The 21,546-nt window shown below is 38.7% G+C and overlaps 1 protein-coding gene across 8 annotated transcripts in view; it reads right to left on the bottom strand.

Annotated features, from left to right (window-relative positions):
• Positions 1-21,546, bottom strand: part of LOC117208264 — a 392,468-nt gene that overhangs the window by 117,423 nt on the left and 253,499 nt on the right. For 7 of the 8 annotated variants that reach the window (XR_004487654.1, XM_033449295.1, XM_033449298.1 and 4 more), the window contains exon 5: positions 3,162-3,221. The exons of the other annotated variant lie outside the window; for it this stretch is intronic. Coding sequence is in view for 6 of the 7 variants with exons in the window: in XM_033449295.1 (XP_033305186.1) it covers positions 3,162-3,221 (60 nt within the window). In the remaining variant the exon portion in view is untranslated. The remainder of the gene's footprint in view (positions 1-3,161; positions 3,222-21,546) is intronic. 8 annotated transcript variants of the gene reach the window in all.

The raw sequence follows: 21,546 nt of genomic DNA, 5'->3' as shown, positions 1-21,546 counted from the left end.
AAGTCAGATATTAGTACTATCGCTTTTATTTTTATTTTTATTAGTATAGATATATAAAGAGCTTCTTGTAAAAATCTTGCCTAGGAGCAATCCATCACTCTACTATTATTAATCGTTCAGAAGATTCGAGCTAACAAATCAAATCAAGTATTGCTACAAACAAATATTTAAAAAGTTCTAATGAATACCTAACGATCTCGTCAAGGGTGCAACAACAGCCATGGCAGTGCTATTAACGATTAATCGTTTAAAAGCTGTTGCCTCGACGCAACCTTAACGAACGCTTTAATCAATCTAACGTAAATGAATTACGCTTCTCCGCGTTTCTTAAGAGCTCGCGTCGTTTCTTATTCACGACAACGGGAGTCCGCAACCCTCTTAAGTCATTGGCGTCGAGAAGCATTTGAAAAGACCCTAATCTCTTCTCTTCCTTCCATCGCATCGTCGCCAGTATTTTCATCGTAATAAATCGAACGCAGCAACGCGACGCGATTTACCGGCCATCCATCGCGTTCATGTGTTCGCCTATCCATCAGTGATTACCACGCAAATATATTCGGCGCAATAAAAGATCTCCGGTTCGATTTATAGCAGCGAAAGTGGCGCTTTATTGGCGCTATCGATCTCGCCGATCCCGGAGATTCCCTGCACGACTGTTCTGCACCGTTGATACCCGTCGAAATAAGAGGGATTCGATGTAGCAGGTGTCGCGGGTAAACTGACAACGGTGAAATATAGCGCGCGCGAGTTTAATGTATGAATAACTGTAGATAATTTATCTTTTTATTTCGATTTTCTTTTTTCTTCCTCATCTTTCTTCCTTTTGTATAGCGCTGGTGGTGTCGATGGCGATACGTTATCGCCTTATTTGCTGGTTCGCGCGCGTATCACGCGAACTGGCTATTTATATTTCGCGTTGATGCATCGGCGGGTGTGCTAACATTGAGATTTTTCGGATTTACGTTGCTGGAAATTGGACATCGTTGTATGGTAAATAGGATGTTTGTACTTGACTGCTATTTATATTTCCTTTTTATGGTGTTGCAGCTTTTTGTGTAAAGAAATCGAAGGAGTTGTTGCAATAAGGAGACACTCTTTGCATACTTTCCAGTAATTCGAACAAACTAGCGAAAACCAATTTAGAATCAATCGAAATCAAATTATTTTTTGAACTGGATGTACGTAGCTGAAGAAACAGAGCCTAAATACATATTTGTTTCATCCATTAAATTTCATGAAATAATAAATACTCTACTTTGAATATTTTACATATATTCTTATATGATATATATGCCACGGATCTCTGCACCCTTAAATTTCCCCAAAATATAAACTTTTCCATAAACATCCGCAGTCTGTAATACTGAAACGTAACAATAAAATACCCTAAACAATCGTACCAATCTATCGACCCTATCCTGACCGGCAAAATCGAATAGAATCTCGAGAAACTTACTTTATCCAACGACAATCTCATCCAACCGACTCAAAGGACATATCCATTACTCGACACCCCATAAAAAGCCGTAAACTTCCAGGAAACCAGGGTAAACTACCCCAACTTGTCTTCCACTTTTCGCATCGAACAGAAAATATTTGTCGTTTCTCAGATCCTGAAATCTTCTCACGAAATAATTGACTCTGGTGGCGGATGAGTTAGACGTTGGTTGGCGAAAGGGCTCGAGGGGTGCACCTTTAAGATCGAAGTCTGGGCGGCAGAGAATGAAGAACAATAGGGGAAGGATGAACGAGGAGAGTATGGGAGGGAGTGAGCGGTTTAGAGCGAGGGGATTCGAGCTTGTGTCATGGGTTCTCTCGGGCTTCTTGGTGGAAGGCCTAGCGAGAGATAGAAGGGTGAAGCGACTCGAAGGGAGGCTAATAGAAATGAAGAGGCCGCCTGTCGTCAAGGCATAAAGCCGTAAACTGTACAGGTGCCATCGTTCTCTCGCTGCTTTCGCAATTTCAAAATATCGAACGGGGAACAAACCGACAGATCCATAGAGTCTTTGGGAATTTTGTTTAAAAAGGTAACTGATCCTGCTGTTCTGCTTAGTACCGTTTTACATTCCTACATTTTCCGATATCTTCTTTCGAAATTTGAATTCACGAACAGTGTGAAATATGCAAAGATTTCAACAATATTTTATACAATATTAATAAAGATTCAACAATATTTTAACAATATATATCGAGGTGAGAATTTTTATCCCGTACTATGCAGACCATAGGAGAACAGCGGGATTAAATATTCGATGAAACATAGCTTCGTGGCTAACATATTAATGGGAAGTATATATTCTTGTTTCGTTCGATATGGGAAATTTCCAGTTCTTGAATAAACATTCAATAGAATTTGTCGGAATTTATCTAAAAATTCAAGTGAAAAGCTGTCTGTAAAAGTAAGTAAATTTCAAATTTTCTGAAGAGCTTCGAAATTGTCGATAAAAATGGAAATTCTGGAAGGAACGTTTGGTATTCGAAATAATACTCTTGAATTGGCATCGAATCGACGGGAAGAGGGTAGTTCACCCTCGAACGGATAAGAAATACGTTTCACGAATTCTCGGTATCTATCATTTGTTTACGAATTCCATCCAAAACTTTACTAGGTTATATTTCTTTACTTAAAATTTCATCTAAAAATATCGTGTTTTAAATAAATAAAAGCCAGATCCACCGCAGCTATACATTATTTAAAGCCTCACGACGTTTTTCGCTTGGAATTCCTTCAAATCGAAACCTCCAACTTCCTCAAATTCCTCTTCTTGTCTCAAAATTTCAGCGAAGAAGACGACGTTTCAAGCATCTCGAGAAGAGGAGGAAAGTTTCAACGGATTTCTTCCCGACTCGATCTCTTTTTGTTCGCGGTTCTGGTGCAAAAATGGGTGAGACTTAAAAGATTTAGTGCTTCCTTCGGTTCCGACACTTTCCTCCCTTTTCTGTCACTCGTGCGTCTCGCGGATCCTCCAGTTATGCAGATTTCGTGGAAATTCCCGCCGAAAATTGAAATTTCATCCACCGCGGGGAATACTCCCTTGAGATTACGTTCGCGTACGAAACAATCACAACTCATCCCTCTCAACCCTGTTTCATTATCGAAAAAAAGACGACTCTTTGTCTTTTGGGGGATACGAATACCTTTCGTGCTTTGATCTACTCACGTTAATGCACGCTCGAGACGTCAGGGAAGAATTTGTGATGCTGCAGTGGCAGGTACGTACCTGAAAGCAGAAAGAAGATATTGTTTTTTTGAAAGGATATAAACGAATAAAATGTGATATGAACTCAAGAGAATTTCATACTAATTTTTTTATAAGTAACTCGTTGAAATTTTAGATCTAACCTGAGATTAGTGCCTATGTTCGTCTAAGAGATTGTGAATGGCAAACTAAATTAAGATGTAAAAACAAGTTCATCGTATGAATTCCATAGAATCGAATAAAAGAAATTATATGTGGAGAAGTGAATAATAATAAGGTTGCGTAGATATTGTCGAGCTATGGTGATGAGTTAATCCCTGGAATCTGTTTCCCAAGCTACAATGTTAGAAATCAAACTCTAACACGAGAATACAACGTAAATTCATTGAAAAATATTGCAGATGGAATGTTATACGTTTGCGCAATGTCGTCTTTTAATGAGAGAAATTTGCGACAGAGTTCTCAACAGCTCTTCTAAGCTGTAAAAACGCATTGTGTAAAGTCTCACGATGTCGAAGACAAGGCAGGTTGTCGTCAATAATACACCCGATTTAATCAGAGGGCGCGTGTCGCCTCGACGAAAGTACGGCTCAATTTGGTGCCCAGATTGCCTCTGGCGATGACATCTACGAAATCCTTCGTCCCCTGCACCAGCAAGATCCTAGTTCGCGTATACGTTTAACGGAGATAAGTTCTGGTGAAAATGAGCCTTGAAGGCACGTGGTCCTCTCCCTTCGATGAAACGAAAGGAAAAAAACACAGAAGTAGACTTGCTCCAGTTACCCGAAAGGGTTAACCAAGTTTCGTTACGAGGGTTGAAGATGCGGACGGTAACGGAGGAAAACAGGTTCCCATCCGTTTTGACGTAGGCCAGCCTCGTTGACCCTTTTGCTCGTCGACGTACTGCCTAATCGTCCTTAAAGACTCCTCAACGAATGATGAATCGCCGGTTTAACGAGGGTTCCTCTGTCAGTCGTAGATGTATCGGTTTACCGATCATTTCTTCGGCTCCTGCGGCAGTTTCTGTTCTGCAGTTACAGATTACGTTTGGACAAATCGCGTGTCTTCGTTTCGTTAGTTTTCCTAATGTGTCTGTGGTTACTTGGTTCCATAAATGTCGCACGGGTTTTCATAGATCAGATTCTGCTTTTGGATAGAGTTTTCAGATTTCAATTCTCATCGACGATACTTACGCAATTCAGCTGAAATTTTTTCGACAAGATTTCGATCGGGAAACTGTGGGGACTATCGTTTATTCTTTACTTTTTTTTTATAACTCTCGTATATTTTATATTTTATAACTATCTTATAACGTAAACAGTTCCTGACAATTATTTATCGTACATTTCGTGGGTCCTTATCTTGTATAAATGCAAAAGTCTAATCGATTGCCTGGTTTGCCTGACGATCCAGCCCGATTATTGCATTTTGTATGAGATCAACAATGTGCCAATATTTATGAATAGAGCTGTATATTGGCACATTCACTTGGCACGTTCACGTTCCACTCAGGAATGTGTATGGATCGAGGAAAAGGAAACCAGTTCATCAAACAATGGATCCGGATAAAAAAAGATTGTACCATTCCCTCTCAGATATTTCGATCAACCTACTTTCATCTTGACTATACGTACAAAAATCGTGGACAGGGTATGTCAACTATTTTTCATGTTCATCCGACCGGCTCTCGTTTACTTTTCGTATTCACGAGACTCAAAAAGGTATTTCATGCGGATGTACCACCTAAAATTAACATCTGGAACATCCAAACAATGAGAGCTTCGGGGTATTCAGACAATAAGACACCTGTATCCGAGATCAGTCTCGCCGATGCCAACTCGAACTAGCTGCTCTATAGGATACGAAATCAATAGCGTTTAGCGTCATTACGTGTCCATTCAACTTTAATGAATGCAATTTGTATTTTAACGCGTTCTCAAAGATCGTCGCAAGTCGACGTTTCCCGTGTATTTCCCTACGAAACCACGGCTGAATGTAACGCTTTTCAAAGTTTCGCCGATAAAGAACGTTCGCCTTTATAAAGTTACAAGCAAGTTTCAAGGCTTTCGTTTGAAACGCTACGTATATGGAACGTGGACTGCCACTCCGAAGCTTTAAGGTTATAAACTACCTACGATGATAAAATTCTTCTTGGGGTAGTTTGAGATTTACGAGCGGAGCATAATTGATCCTCGTTCCATGTTTCTCTGGTGTGCAGTGTCCTTGTGATTTGTTGCTTCTGCGACATTGGGTACAATAGGTTGTTGCAGGACTCTTCTTACGCGAATGCAGAGGAATCTCTGAAGAAACACGGATCGTTTAATAAAAAATAATTGTAAAATAACTGGTACTTCTCAGAAAACATAAATTCTAAAAAATACATCTGCAGTTACTTTCGTCCCTGAACTCGGACAAACTTCCCAAGAAAGAGATGTTAAATTTATATCAGTCTAAAATAATTGCCAATTAAACTGAGAAGTTTAATTATTATAATCGGATCTAACTAGCCACGAACCACGAAAAATCGATCCCTCCCATCAAATAATTAAATCCAGAGATTTAAAAATTTCTTGAGATGTCTTGGTGTATGGCGAAGCCAAAAGCAAAATTACAACAACGCTACAATCAATAAAATTACCTCAGGAAAATAGATCGTTACATATTTTTGCTAAAGCTTTTTTTTATTTATCCGCATTTATTTTACAATCGTCCTGACGAAATGTGCCAAACTCGATGAAACTTCCCAAGTAAGAAATCCTAAATTTATATCACCTTAAAGATATTATCGATTAAGTGAAAAATGAAATTATATAGTCTAATCTAACTAACCGCAAACCAAATGAAAATAAATCCTCTCGTGAAATATCCACAGACCTGGAAGCTTCCTGAGGCGTCTTGGTGAATGGCGAGAAACCAAGGATCGACCATGGAAGTCGAGCTCCTTGAGACTTTCTTTTCTTTTTGTTCACGGATGGCGGCCCCGCGGCTGTGATTGCATTCAGGAAGGAAGCCCGAACGACGATTATGAATCACCGATTCGTGTAATCGGTGCCTCGTGGGACTCCGTTAAGAGTCGTCGAGCCTGGAAAGAACCCTGGCCGTCGTCATCGTTCGCCGAACAACGTGGGAGGATACGGTACGGCGAATATCGCGATTCACCAAGGCGCAGAGCCCTTGGTTTCAGCCGCAGGAAATGGAAGATCAATATGTACTCTCCTACTTTGCAGTGTCTTGTTACGCGAAAGAGATCCACGGTTACTCGCGCGCGACGATTCCTTCCTCTTGCGCGTGTTTGCATGTAACAACGTCCACGTGTATTCAAATTAAACGCTGCTGATGAAGAAAGCATGCTTGTCACATGCTTCGTTTCATGGTAGCAATGACTATTCTTGTATACGGACCCAGCCTGTGAAATTGTAGGGTGCAGAGACTAGGGGATGTCCATCGTGTAGTTGGGAAACTTTGATTGGTTACGCTAGGTATCCGTCAGTTGATATATGTATTGTTATTTTTAGAAACTGGAAATTGAGACCGTGGGACTTTGGAAATTTGAGAACGTGGGAATCGTGGAAGAAAGAACGGAATGATGTGAAAAGTGGGTCGGAAGTGGGTAAAAAAAATTGTTATACGTTGCAAGTAGCGCAAAGGTAAGCTAGAAGCAAGTAGAAAATTTCAAACGTACAAGTATTCGATTCTCAAATTTTCAAATATTCAAATATTTAAATCTTGCAATTTCCGACCCTGCAAATTTGGATTGAATGTTCCAAGCTTCGATCTCACAAAGTCCATGAATATCCAAATTTCTGATCTCTTCAATTTTTTAACGGTCATATTTTCCATCCCCCAAATGTTTGAATTTTCGACTTTCCAAATTTTCGAATCTCTAATTTCACGACGGCTTGATTTTTTGAATTGGTTCAAATCTTCGCTCTTCCAAATTTTCTAATTTTCACGGGCTGACTATACTAATTTCAAATGTAATCTCCCTGAAATCTCTCCGAAACGTTTAGCCTTACCGAATCTTATTACATACAAGGAGAGTAAGACTATTTTACAATCCCTTGCACGAATACCGGCGAATACCAAGGTCTATTATACGCCGATAAAGAGATCGAAACGTATTCTCACCGTCTCCCGCTCTTTACTTTATGTAAATACCAACGCAATCTTTTGCAAATCAAGGAGGAAAAATATATTCCTGGTGAAATACGTTTCGAACGGTGGAGGTTCGAAGAGGTTTACCAGAAGAAGAATACAGCTTCCATTCTGCCCTGGCAAACGAACGATGTACACACTTTCCTCCCTCTACGCAGACAAAGAAAGATTCCCTGATCGACTGTTTCCACTTTTATATTAAAGCAAACATCGAAATCTGCTTACTGCTTGTAACACAAAGTCTCGACGAATACTTTCGTTGAAGAATCCAAGAAATAGAATTGTAATTATTCAACGTATTGATGTACTTTGATTATTTCTACCCTTCTAGTTCTTTAATTCAGAGTGGCTACACAAATGTTAGCAGTATTTATTATAGCATTTACATACTAATTAATTAGGTAGGAAGAAACGGGAATACGTGAAAAGTGGGACAGAAAATCATAGAAAATTTGTAAGCCGCGGACGGATAGAAACTTTCAAATTGTTAAAATTTCGGGCGTTGGAAATATTTAAATTTTCGAAATACAAATATTATATTTCGAATCGTTAGTAGTATTTTCATACGACTACAAAAATCTGATACTATAAAGGTTAAATACATATTGGAGGGCGAAAGAAAGTTTAAAGGCTGAGCAGTACAAAACGATTATAATTGACAAGAACAATTAAATTATGAATAGATATATTATTGATGACTGTTGTCAACATATGATATGAACATAAAAATGTTTAGTACAACAAAGTTACCATTAATGTAGTGCAGTTATTATACATAAGTATGAATTTTAAGCTTCTTTTTGTCTGCCACTGTGTATGGAAACTGATAAAAAGCTTTAATGGAAAATGGCGATATGTGTCGATGCTTCTTGTTGATGCTGCATTCTTCGCGCGAAATATACAAATTACATTGTCAAATGCAAGTACCGAACGATTCGGAATTATTCCAAGCACGAATGGAATGAACACGTGCAACTGTTCGTTGAATTCCTCGTGGAGAACACATCAGAAGTTCATGTTACATATTGCGCGGCTGTCGAGCGAGTTTGACCGCACCTTAAGGGTCACGGTCCGCGATGGAGGAGGCGAGTTAGAACTTCCGTAAGTAATAAAATATTCGACTGTCAGGTGTACAGCTACTCGCTCGACAAGCAGTTTACGAGCTGCACGTTTCGAGAATACTGTGAACCTCGGTTGTACTATTTCCATTTCTGTTATTGAAAGCACCGAAGAAACTGGCAGTTAAGTTAACCAGGTTCAGTGCTATTTGTAATAAAAGTAGAATAACACGAAAAAGGCTTCTAAATAAAAAATATGACCATGTTTAAGAAGGTGATCTAAAAGAGAAAAAATGATATCATGTTAAAGATAAAATATCCCAATAATATAAATTATTAATCATCAGTCACTGTACACTTTGATGTGGTCAACTTACGAACACATGAAAATGGTATTTTGTCTGGCGAGGGATTAAAGACGCGAGTTTATCAGAAATGGATGATATTAAGATTACTATATCACAGTTAGTAATCCTCCTAAACAAATCTAATATCTAAAAAATTCTAAACAAACTCAATTTATCTCAACTGATCTCAATAATCTTCAGAATCGAAGAATCGACATTTGACTGTTCAAATCTTAAGCTATTCAATTACACAAAATCACAATAAGAATTCTATCTTCGATTCTAAACTACCAACAATTTCTTTGATCGTCCCTTTACAACCTGACGAAGCCATCATTAATCATCTATCGAGTCTGAACCTAGCAAATCGCAATTCAATTAAATGCTACGAAACATCAACAACAAATAAATCGACGTCACCGTCGCCTTCTCGCATATCGATTGACGAGCGAAAAAGAAGACATAGAAGAAGCAGAGGAATTCTCGCTGATGCGGTGGAAAAGATGATTTCTTCTTTAGAGAAGAAGAAGGGATGATTCAAGCACAGGGGAAAAGAACTTTGATTTCGTGACATCAGCTTCTTCTTGCGAGTAGGAGTATTTCATTTGGTTATATCACGAGGGGCCGTAGTAACCGCATTAGTCAAGCTGTCGTGCTTCGTTCGAGATCGCTTGTCAGTCGATCCTTTGACAGGGGCTGCTGGCCCGGACAATAATTTCATATCTCGGAAAGTGCCGGCCAATCTAGCGCGCATCGTTGCGCTTCGTCGCTTCCACTTGCTTTCTAGTCGATGAATATCGATATTCCACCCTTATTACTTTTCTTCGCGGTACCGGTCTTCCTGGCTCTGTCCCTTCGATCTACGATGCGCGATCGACGCACGATAGTTATTATAGATCGTTCAGACTGTGTAAAGTCACACGTATGAAAGTTCGAAGGATTCTTGAGAGTGGAAGTTTGGTTTTCATTTTCTTTGGATGACAGCGGTGATTTCCGATAATTGGCTGATAGAATGTTTGATGGATGATCCGGTCGTTGGTTTTGTGCAGCTCTTTATTCGAAGCTTTTTTGGTGTAAAATTTTGCTTGGAAATTCATACAGAAATTATTTACACATATACTTTAGATATCGATTTATTTAAAATATGTTTAGAGTTATTGAATTAAATATTTAACGCTTTTACATGCTTTCTAAGATTAAAAAATATCCTTACAGCTTCAACAGATTCAGAGTAAGATTGAGAAATAAATACTCGAAAGGTTAAAATGTAAAGTATCGCAAATTATTTAAAATTGTTAGATGATATTGATATAAGAATTAAGCTGTATTTATGAATCTGATTTGTGTAAAAGCTTCCATTTTGTTTGCCTTACGAAAATCCCTCTGTACGGGGGAAAAAGTAAGCTTATTAAACTCTGTAGCATTAACGAAATTACGGATATTCGTTTGTTTGCAAATGTTTGCTTATCATATAAATTCCTTCACTCGTTACGCGATCGTAATCAGAAGCGTGACCAGCACTTTAGAAAATTATGACAAGCCATGCGGGCGAGGAACGTCAGAATTCGTCGGCGAGTACCAGAAAGCCTTTGTGCATCCTTCAAGCGAACTGACAGATGAACAACAAAGGGAAAAATACATAGGGAGAAAAGATAATTGTGAGGGGGTGAACGTAGCTGCGAGGCTGTCGTTTGACCCAACTAATTCATCAATGCGCGGCAAGCAAGGAAGCAGATGTTGCTCTAATAGAAACTACGAAAATGAAAACCCTCGAACGCGTTTTTGTTTCCGAAATCCCACGGAAAATGTATAATCAGTTTTTTCAAAGGAAATTTTTGTATATTATATTTCGAACATTCCAAAGACACAAAGATTCAAAGATTAAAGAATTAAAATTTGCAAAGATTCAACGTTTCAAATATTCAAAGACTATTGAGATATGTATAATTTTGTGTGCCAGACTAGATTAGCCGCGTAGTAGTGACACACGTATGTGAGTATGAGTGTACGGAAGTATGTGTGTGCACAGCGTCTCGAAAAACAGATAAATGCAACTGTTCCGTTAGTAGTGTGGTATAGAAGATGGTGAGACAAAGAGAGTGCTGAGACGCATGCAAATATATATCGACGAAAATCCTGTAAATTACATATTAAATAAATATGAAACTATTTGAATATCTTTTCTACGTGTAATGTAAGTGTTCCTATACATTTATTTCGGCGATTAAGATCCATAATTCTCAACAAAAACTCCAAGATCCAAGGATCAAGGACAATCTTTAATTTCAGAAGACTCAAAGATTCTAAGCTTCCAGGATGCAAAGTTTCAAAGGTGTAAGTATTCGACAATTCGAAAGTTTAAGTCTACCATTATATATTAAACAATTCTGTATTCTATATAAATCTAAAATTCAAAAATCCGAAACTTGTAAAGTTCCACGATGCCAAGAACTAAGGATACAACTATTCGCGGAACTCTAGAAGTTAACAAATTCCACAATTAAAAATGTCAAAGAGCCAAAGATTCCAATTGAAGAACTTTGATCAAGGCGGATCCCCAAAATGCAAGTTTCGAATATTGAAAGTCGACTGCTCGGTAACACAATGAACGCACGAACAAACTCGGCTACGTGGTCGGTTGAAAAGCCACGAAAGCCCCTGGCTCGAAATATTCGGCGGTACGATCGGATTCCCTGGCGTTCGTTCGGTCGCGATTCAATGGAGAAGTCGGATCACCGTCGCGATTTATCGTTGCGTACCAACCGTCAATCCGCTTGCGAGTCGAGAGTACGTATAATTGGAAGGGCCAGGGTTCGGGTGTTCGTCCTGGCTCGTGTTTAGCTACCTTTTGTGGGATCAAGGTATTTCCAGGACCGGCGCTGCTCCCGCTGCCATTGTTATCCTTCCGCGCGCGGGGTGGCTTTCATTGTGACTCGTGGCGGGCGAACGCCAGAGCCGCCAACCTACGAAACACCGGAAGTTACGGGCCAGCGTTCGCCGTTAAATTTTACCGCTCAATAAAACACCGAACCCGACCCAAAGGTACAGTGGCTCGGGAAAGTATTTGAACACATATTACGGAGAAATTTTGTGTACGCATTATATGTGTCATATGAAAAATTGTCAAGTATCATCGACACTGTAATAAGTAGGCTTGGATTCCTATGAGAATTTATATTTTGCACAAATTAATTAAAAAAATTGAATCTCGGAAAAAAATTGTTTTATCTATCAAGTACTATGGAAAAATATATATTTTGAATATTTTATATATTTTGTAATATTAGACACAATTTTGCACTTTGTAGAACTCCACTTTCTGAAATTCTTAAGATTTCGGGTCGAACATATGCAGGCAATGTTACTATACGATAAAGGGCGCTTCGTAGAATAGGGGGTGGCTTATGGCAGATTATGGTGTCATAATGGTAATCGTTTTATAATATATATAATTTATCCTACCATATACCGTTCATAAAGGATTAGATTTCGGAAAGAATTAGATTGATCGGCTTTTTCTCGTACATATTGAAATTTCAATTAATCTGTTTGATTTAAGAATTCAATCTTCAATACGTCTTTATACTGGACAAGTTTATGTAACATACAAACGTGGAATTTATCAAATCATTTTATGCAAGTTCGGGGAAGATTGCTTGCAACAAAGGGAAGAGAGAAATGACAGAGACCACGGAAGAGGATGTCGGCTTTCCTGGCTCCACTTTTGGTTTTATCCTTGAAAGGCAACAGATGGCTGGACAAGCCAGCGCCGTTCAGCGATTCCAGAGGGAATTACCTGCTTCTCGTTTCCCTTTTGTTCGCCTCTCATGGGCACGAATTTGAAAATAATCGTAGTAACGATGACTAGGGGCTATGAAGAAGCCACAGTTCGCCGAATAAAGGGATATCGATGGCCGTGAGTCGGTTCTTATCGATTCATCTGCTCGAAAATGAAAGCCGTGTCGACCATTTTCAATGTAGGGGAAATAAGAATGATTTTAAAGTACTTTGAAATCTTTTCACCCACTTCGTTCTATTTATGATTTCTTAAATTCTTTAGGGATGTTCGAATAAATAAAATAGCTCTTATATATTTAAAGATAGATTGTTTGGAACAGATAGTTGTTCGATGTGATCAAAGACATTCAAATGACACCGTTGACGGTTTGTACAAGAAACAGCGAAAGGTGGAGCAAAAAGATCATCTATTACCGTTTCCGCTTCCTGACCGCGAGAACAGACGGTTCACAGCAAAATGTAAGTAGAAACTGTGGTTTCTGGTTTCCAGCCACTGTCTGTATCTGATGGGAACATTCAGATGCCACACTTGACACTGGCTACGATTTTAACGCAATCGAACCCCAAACATCCTTCGCTTCCATTCACGATGATTGTAATCAAACCTCAACCACGCTAACACTCTCTGTATAAAAGCAATATGTACAATCAAGTACCAAATTTTTCCAACATTTACAAATTATCATATTCCAATGTGAATAAAATCCCAATACAATACAATACAATTCGCCCTATTTCTTTGATAAGAAAAAGTACAATTAGAATTTCAATGTTATGAAAAAAATGTTAAATTCTACCGTCTCCTTAGACGAGAGAAAGAAAATAGTGTACAGATTATAAACCATATTTCACTCGTTGAAACGTTGAACTCTCGACGCAGTAAAAGATACACGTCACAGAATATTTGTGTAAAAGGTTTCACTTAATCCACCCATGGGAGGCGATACCGAAGGATCAGACGCGATAACACAGTGTCCCCATGGATGCACGTCACTCTTATTTGTTCCTGTCAATCAAAACAATCCGGGATCGAGCGCGATCACCGAGTGGAGGGTGAGTTGACCACATTCGTGCAACGTGCAGAGGGTGCGCGTGACGTTTAGCCCAATATCCGACCGTCTGACCCACGCTGGGATTAATCTACTTCAGAGATCCGCGCCACGTTTCTTTTCCTTCTTGTCCCGGCGTTTCTGTATTTCTTAATCAATAAGATTCCTTGATCTCGAAATAAACGTTGAATTAAACATTTGATATTATCTCTTATGGATCCGATACATTACATTGCTTTATTAGGAAACGATCGATCATTTGAATGCGTGCAAGTTGATTTATCGGTAGATTATGGATTCATCTGCGCATTTATGGCAAGTTTAGTGGCGTGAAACAAACGTGTACGATTAGAAATAATATAAAAAGATATGAAATATTCCAGCAATAAAAGTTAGGATATTTGAACACAAAAGTATAAAATATTCAAAGTATAACGCTTGTTGTAATACTTCACGAGCGAGACAAATATCACTTAGAATTTACGTTTCTCCAGTTCTATTCATAAAATATCCGCAGCCTGCTCATTAGAATTGAGAATAAATACTGGAACTTTAAGGAGTAATACTGGAGTTTAAGGATTAAACAAATAAGTATTGTTAAGTTTTAAAAGCGAACTATTTTTACGCTAACAAACTGATTTTTAAATCGAGAAGAGAAGGCAAAGTTATTAAGCCGATGAAAAAAATCGGGGCACGAGACAAAAAATAGATACGTTTAATTTCCTCCATGTATTCCCTGTTATTATTTTGCAGTTACACGAGTGCACGCAGTCGTAGAGCATAATTGCTCTTTCTCTTAACGACAGCTACACTTTTCGTAGCTAATCGACGAAGGAAAATACGAAACCACTTATGCAAACTCGCTTCAACCTTGTCAATTACAACCTTGAGAAACACATGCCGATCAAAAAATTTGCAATTAACAAGACGTTAAACCCAAAGAAACATAAGCACAGGTACTATACTCGGGACTATTTATAATCTGGAAGATTACACGAGCAACCCTTTAATTACTTTGAATAGCACGATAAATTACATACGAGTGAATTCGCATAGATTGTACCTACACTTTTAAAAACTTGCCTCGGATCGACCAAGTATCAGCCACGGTGTATCTAAAGCAATAATATCCTCCTGGCGAGAGACAACATAAGTTCCGAGGTCTTGCTATGTCCAAGCTCAAAGCTCGTGCGGAGGCGGCTTCGAGGAGCTCGTTAGCACCAGCCACAAAACGATTTATAATTATCGCGAGTCCCTTCACCGAGACAGAAACGGGTACACGCCAAGTAGAACGACAAACAGGGAAAGGATGATAAAGAGGAAGAAAGTGTCTTTCTGTTCTCTCGAGTAAAATTTCCCTCCTTTATCTGTACATCATCGACCGCACGCTCGATTCGTGACTATCCTTCTTGAGTACATTTACCGTTCTAAAGGCTCCAGGTATCGCGCTGGGCAGAGATGAGGCTCCTTAATCCTCTTTAATGCGAGTACACGTTCGGTGTGCGCAGAGATAAGTCGACTTGCGCTGTTTTCGTGCGGATTAGGCGTTAAATTCCTGTTCTTCTGGTTGGTACTGTTCTTCTTTATTTGTGCGATACTCGAGGGAAAATATGGCGAAGATAGATGGAAGTGCGATAACACTACGTTTATATGAATTTCACTTGCCTCGATGAAATTTTAATCGGTGTCTGATTAAGCGAATTTCTGTTGCTTGAATCTACTTATTTGAACGTGAACTCCTATTACGCAGACGAAAAATCGTATCTGATGGATAGATTACTCTCGTACATCAGAATGAGTAGATTAATTAATGAGTAGATTACATGAATATACGAACTGTTTATCCTCCGACAAATTAACGGTGTCATGACAAGATGTACATTAATTACGAAATTACGAATAAATCAAGCAGAAATGATCCTACTCTTTACAATCACGATGATCAAATTGATTTTTAAAAGTCAATATATAATAATAAAACTGATACTCGTAATCGTCACATCTTAAGACAAGCTCTTTAGACGATTTAATTTTTGCATTGTACGTTGGATTAAGAAGGTTCTTATAAACTAATAAGAATAAGATAAATAGCAAAATATATTATTACCATGCTTTTTAACAGATACTTGAAATGTATACTCTGCTGGTCCTATAAGAAAGTAATAAGCGCTGCTTCTAATTATTAATTTGTCATTAGCTCGTACATTTGATACAATCCAGATACTTCTTCAGACTTTTCAACCTCCACGAAAATTAGATGTGAAATGATGATTAGAATCAAATATGTCCGTCATTCTCAGACATGCTCCGAAGAAGTGAACAGCAATGTTCACGAAACATCAGAGCAAAGCGCGGTATACAAAGAAAAACATCACTGAACCTCAAAGAGCCACAGAAATGTTAATTCAGATTGTTATTGCAAATGGAGTGCATATATATATATATATATGTACTCATACTTCTAACCTACTTTTTATATCCAAGAAGATCTCAGCTCCGAATAAACAAATATAACTAAATAAAGTCCAGCAGAACACAGACAGCGCAAACACGAAGAAGAAGTCTCGGATCGGAGTCGCGTGGATCGCGTATAGTCGATCGCGCGTTCGATTGTACGCTTGCGGTCTGCTTTTTGAATGAAAAGTGACGGGACATTGCTCGACCGCGTATCTCTGGTAATCGATCTCGAAGCGCGTCGAACCGGCGGGATTCTCACACGTAGAGAGCCACGGTCTCGTTGCCACGGATCGTATTCCAGATAGGCCAATGGCATTGATCGCAATATCGCGTATCCGCTTTGGATATTGGCTCGCGTGGGACGAACAAGCAAAGCGTGACGTTCGCTACGCTCGCGCCTGTGTTCTCCCGCCTTCGCCTGTCTTTCCTCGCCGCGTTTTCTTCCTGGCTGAAGCGAACCTCGACGCGACGGTCAGACACCGCTAGTCTTCGATCAGGAAAAATTCACCGGCGGTCTTTAAATAGAGAAACGTGAATCAGAGGAGGAGGAGGAGGAGGAGGAGGCCGGTCTCGCTTTCGAAAGGCCTCCATGCAATTACCCAGCTGCAATTAAGGTTCGTAACGCGATCGACCGTGTGGGCGTCCGTGCTTTTTCTTGTTGCGATAACGAGTAATCTCGATGATCACTTTTCGTCTGCAAGCGTGTACATGTGGCACGGTTTTATTCTAACCTTCGCCCGTTAGAATCGCAAAAGTCGGCAGTTCGAAGATTGTTTTGCAACGGGACAACGCGTAGGAGTAGTAGGTTCTAGTGTTTGTTCTATGGGATATTGCTTGTCGTCGGTGTTAGAGCTTCCGCAACGTAGACTTATGGTTGGAATATTTGCAGATAGATCGACGTATCGAAGAAGTGCAGATAACAAGGATATTTGAGTATGAAGTGCGTAGTGAACGTAGCAGTTTTAGGTATTGCATGACAAATGTTAGCAAATTTCGGATTTCCATGAAAAGGAATCTTTATACTTCGATAAGATTTTAGAAAACTTTCGAGTATTAATATATGTAAGAATTAAAATTTGTATCTGGCAGGTGTTCATTGTGTTTCCAAGTTTTAATCCTAAGGTTGCCAGGTCGTATAGGTGCATTTAAAAATTTTTCAAATTGCTTCCGATGTTCAATCGTAGATGGTCTTTTTGCCAACAAGTTGTTACAGTCGAGGATTACATTGACTCAACGTTAGGCAACATTCGTGACAAATGTGCCGTAACAGATTTCCAGATGGAATACTCGTGAACGGACGTCCATGAATTACCTTTTACGATTACTGCATCTTCCGTGGAGATTCTCCGGCACCGACGGATTAAAGATACGCAGGCAATTTACGCGGCACATAATTTGAGAATTCAATTCGCAACTCCGACCTTCGATTGTCGACGCTTCGTTCCATCGTGAAATTATCCATTCAACTAACGATAAACTAGCTGACGTATTGTTCAATGCTGTTACAGATGAGGAACAGGCTCGAGTTATTATCAGACTCTAATTTGACTTTCGATAGAATTACAGATAATGCATATAATTACAGATAGAATTACATTGAACTAACGCGTGAAATAGTCCTTGTAAGAACCGTAATCGAACCGTCATTCGAACCCGTGTTTTAGGCCAGTAATACGACTCAGAATACATGTCGTGTTACTGATTCGGGGATCGATAATTTGGTTAGATTATAACTTTCAGTATCGAGATCTTATCTGAATCATTATTCCAACACTTTATTCGAGTTTTATTCAATTTGCTAGATATCTATTTTGCTGGTGTTAGGTTTCTTTACCGACTCGATCGGCGTCGAATCGTCTAGCTTAACACTGCCTGTTTAAAGTTGCACATACTGGTAAAACCTGTAAATTATCTTGATTGTAAAGTTTCATGAAAAGAGAAGAAATAGCGAAATCTATACATAGAGTGATTAATCGTTGTTACATTTATTTGTATAAATAAATTTGTTCACGTTGGACTTGAAAAATAAAAAACAATTATTATAACACATGGTGATCTGAGGATCATAATGGTGTACGTCAGTTCATTACTATTTCTCATAAAATGTTGTTTCATATTTGTCGCTACGAAAAAATCTACTTTTTGATCTTATGGAAAGAAGGCCGACGATGAAGTTACACCTTTTACGAAATTAAACGAAAGATACTTTCAAGAGCATAGACATACATGAACAAATTTCTGAAAATTTTGTTTCTTAACCCAATACACAATATTTTAGTTTGCCAGAGCTACCCAGATTCCGTCCATTTTCCATTCTTATCTTCATTTTCTTAATCCAACGTAAGATAAAGACGTATATACATTTACCGCATCAAAGAACACCAATGGCAAAAATACACACGCACGTACGTGGGCAAAACATCGAACACTTTTCAACCGGAATGAAAACGAAAAGGCGCGGATGAAGAGGGGTGAATCGATGGAAGAGGGAATAGAAGAAGGATACTGATGAAGAGAGCAAGGTTCTAAGGACAGATGAAGAGCGGTACTGGGTCGAGGGTTCGAATGAATGAAACCACCGAGGAGAAACCTCTCTCGTCTTGTAGCACGGGACAAAGAACGTTCGTCGACGACGACGATAGCAACGTCGAGAATACCCGAAGGGAAGTTTACTTTGATTAAAACTGTTCCAGTAATGTCGGGAGTCTTTTCATGCGTGGCTCGCGCACGGAACTCGCTTGGCTTACATTCAAGACGCACCGAGAGCGCCACTTTCATCGATTCGTGTGCCGCGATGCGTGTTAGCAAGCAATATCGTGTTACAATTACGGGCATGAAACACCAAAGATATTTATGTCCTTTTAACGGGGTGTAGAAAATTATTTCTACAATTCGCCTTTTTCTATGAAAGAAGGACACTTTCGAATCGGCAAAGTGAAACGAAGGGGTTTTGATAATTTAAAAAATAGTTTCTATTTCGCAATTCTCAAATTCCTGTAAGAAATCGTGAGAAATTAAACGTTTAAGTGCTGTTGTCATAAGTAACAATTTCCTAGAGGACAATCGTGAAGAATTAAACTTTCATATCGACAGAGTAACGCATTATTTTCCGAAGAAACTGGAACTATTCTCTTTTCAATTTTCCATGAAAATATCCTACAACATTTAACTTTTAAATCTTTAGAGACCAGAATCTAGATCACAGAAACTTTGATATGAAATTTGTATTCACACTGTTTCAAAATAGTAATTATTCTTAATGTTTCGTTAATCGAAATTTTATGCACAGGAAGATTTCACTCTCGGGTAACCCACAGTCAGATCATCAAACAATCAACCTCCTTTACCTAGTCTCTTCCACACGATTCATGAGGACTAGCACGATGTAGAGCGAAGGGATGTCCGAAACATAGAGCACCGAGGAAAATTAAGCGCATCGTGGAAACAGTATTAATAGAAAGAGAACCCTCGAGACAATTTGGGCTTGGTACGACATGAAAGACGAGAGGCTGACTCCTTCACGGTTTCATTCACGACAACCCTCGACCTAGTAGCAGTCTCAGTCTGTCCTCAAAGCTTTGTCCTCTTCATCAGCTCTCTCTATCACCCTATCATTCTCTCTATCGCTCGCCGGCTCCTTATACCACTGTCCTTTCTTCGCGACCTTCGATCCAACCCCTTAATTTCACTCCCTACAGACTCGACGAGTACTTATGGCTGCTGCTGCTAGCCTTTTCACCAGGATCTTAACCGCTCATTGAATTACCTTTGATAATTACTTAAGATACTCGAATGCTCTTTGTTAACACACAGATGAAAAGAGAAATATATTTATTTTGCTGGAGCATCTTGTACCTTCGAAGTTTAGTCTTCTATAGAAAATGAAAGGGGAATTTTCAATTTTAAAAGGCACTAAGTAGTTGAGAGAAGTCGATACTGTCTTTTTATTGAAACTCGTATTTCAGACTGCGAATGCTTGAGCAAATACATGTTTCTATGAATGCAATTAAAAATTAATAGAGATTCGTTTCACCATCCACATTTTATAACAAATGCCTCACTTTCAGGTATTTTATATTCTTTCGTATATAAATATAATCTATATACGCAGTCTATTGATAAAGACACTACATATATAAAATGATACAAAGTATTAGTAGAATCTGTTCTATCTTTGTAAAACTTTACTATGAAAATAGATCATTCTTCATACATATTTTTTATACCAAAATTCAATATATTAAAATATATACATATTTCACCTTATTTTAAAAATAAAAAGAAAACAATCTTCTTAACTTTCGTTTCTAAAATTAGCTCCTGTATGAAAGTTCATAATCATCAAGGAATCATCATGCACGTGCGTTATTGCTTAAGTCCCCCAAAATCAATAACCAGCTGTTCATTTCCAAAATCGGAATAGAACACCAAAATAACCGCAGAAGTTTCTCCGCAACATTCGCGAAACGGGGAAGACTAAGTCATCATATCGAACACTTCAAGCCCGCATAACGTAGTTTATTGTGGCGAATAAAACGAGAATCCGAAATGTCGCGAAATAATTGAAAGCGTCGACGCGAAATCTTTTGTCCACCTGGAGAAACAAAGGGGCAACGAGAGATTCGCGCGAAACTTCGTCTTGATTAAAATTGTTTTAATAGGACTGGTTACTTGTTTCTATGTGTAACGAGTTTATACTGTTTATAGCATTAGCACGAGGACGGTAAAAAGTAACTTTACCCCCAAATAAGGATTGTTTACGAGGAACTTTACGCCCTTCCATTAACGACTTGCGTTTAATCGCGCGTCTCCCTTATAAAAGGAACTCCTGCACAGTCGAGTAATATCGGTTTCGTCTCATTACTATATTTAAACGTTGCGATTTCACGATACTGCTGGTTCAAGATTCAAACTTTAAACGATTCTGCTGGCCTCGCGTGAAATAGTTTCCTGCAAATTAATTTTTGTTACGTTTCGCGAGAGCAGGTTTGTCTTTTGCGAGAATTTACAGATCAGGCTTTTAATTTTTAGCTTTCTCAATAGTAAGTAATAATATGTGGGTGACTTTGATCTTAATTAGAAGAACGTTGGACTGTCTGAGACGTTTCAAGAATAGGAAGAAAGAATATATTCTCTATAAAGGTTTCCTATATACGTTTTATTACAAAGTTATCAGTCAATAAAACTGAAATATGTGTTTAGCAGTGGAACTTGCATTATAGAATATGAACGATATTGTACTCAATACGCAGATCGTATTTTTAGAAACCAATATTTCATTCACGATAACCTTTTATTATTCGATCTGGTATCCGTAATAAAAAATTCGCAAATATTCCCATAAAAACACGAGGTTGCAAACGGTCGACGCAAGTATGTATTTTGCTATAAAAGATCATCGATAAATACAGCTGGCATTCATTGACTGGACCAATAAACACGACCCACGTTTTCCGCCTGTGCTCTGTATTTTCTTAGCTTC

This window comes from Bombus bifarius, unplaced genomic scaffold (assembly GCF_011952205.1).
Source record: "Bombus bifarius isolate JDL3187 unplaced genomic scaffold, Bbif_JDL3187 scf7180000008058, whole genome shotgun sequence".
Classification (NCBI taxonomy): domain Eukaryota; kingdom Metazoa; phylum Arthropoda; class Insecta; order Hymenoptera; family Apidae; genus Bombus; species Bombus bifarius.
This window is presented reverse-complemented; position numbering and strand designations above follow the sequence as displayed.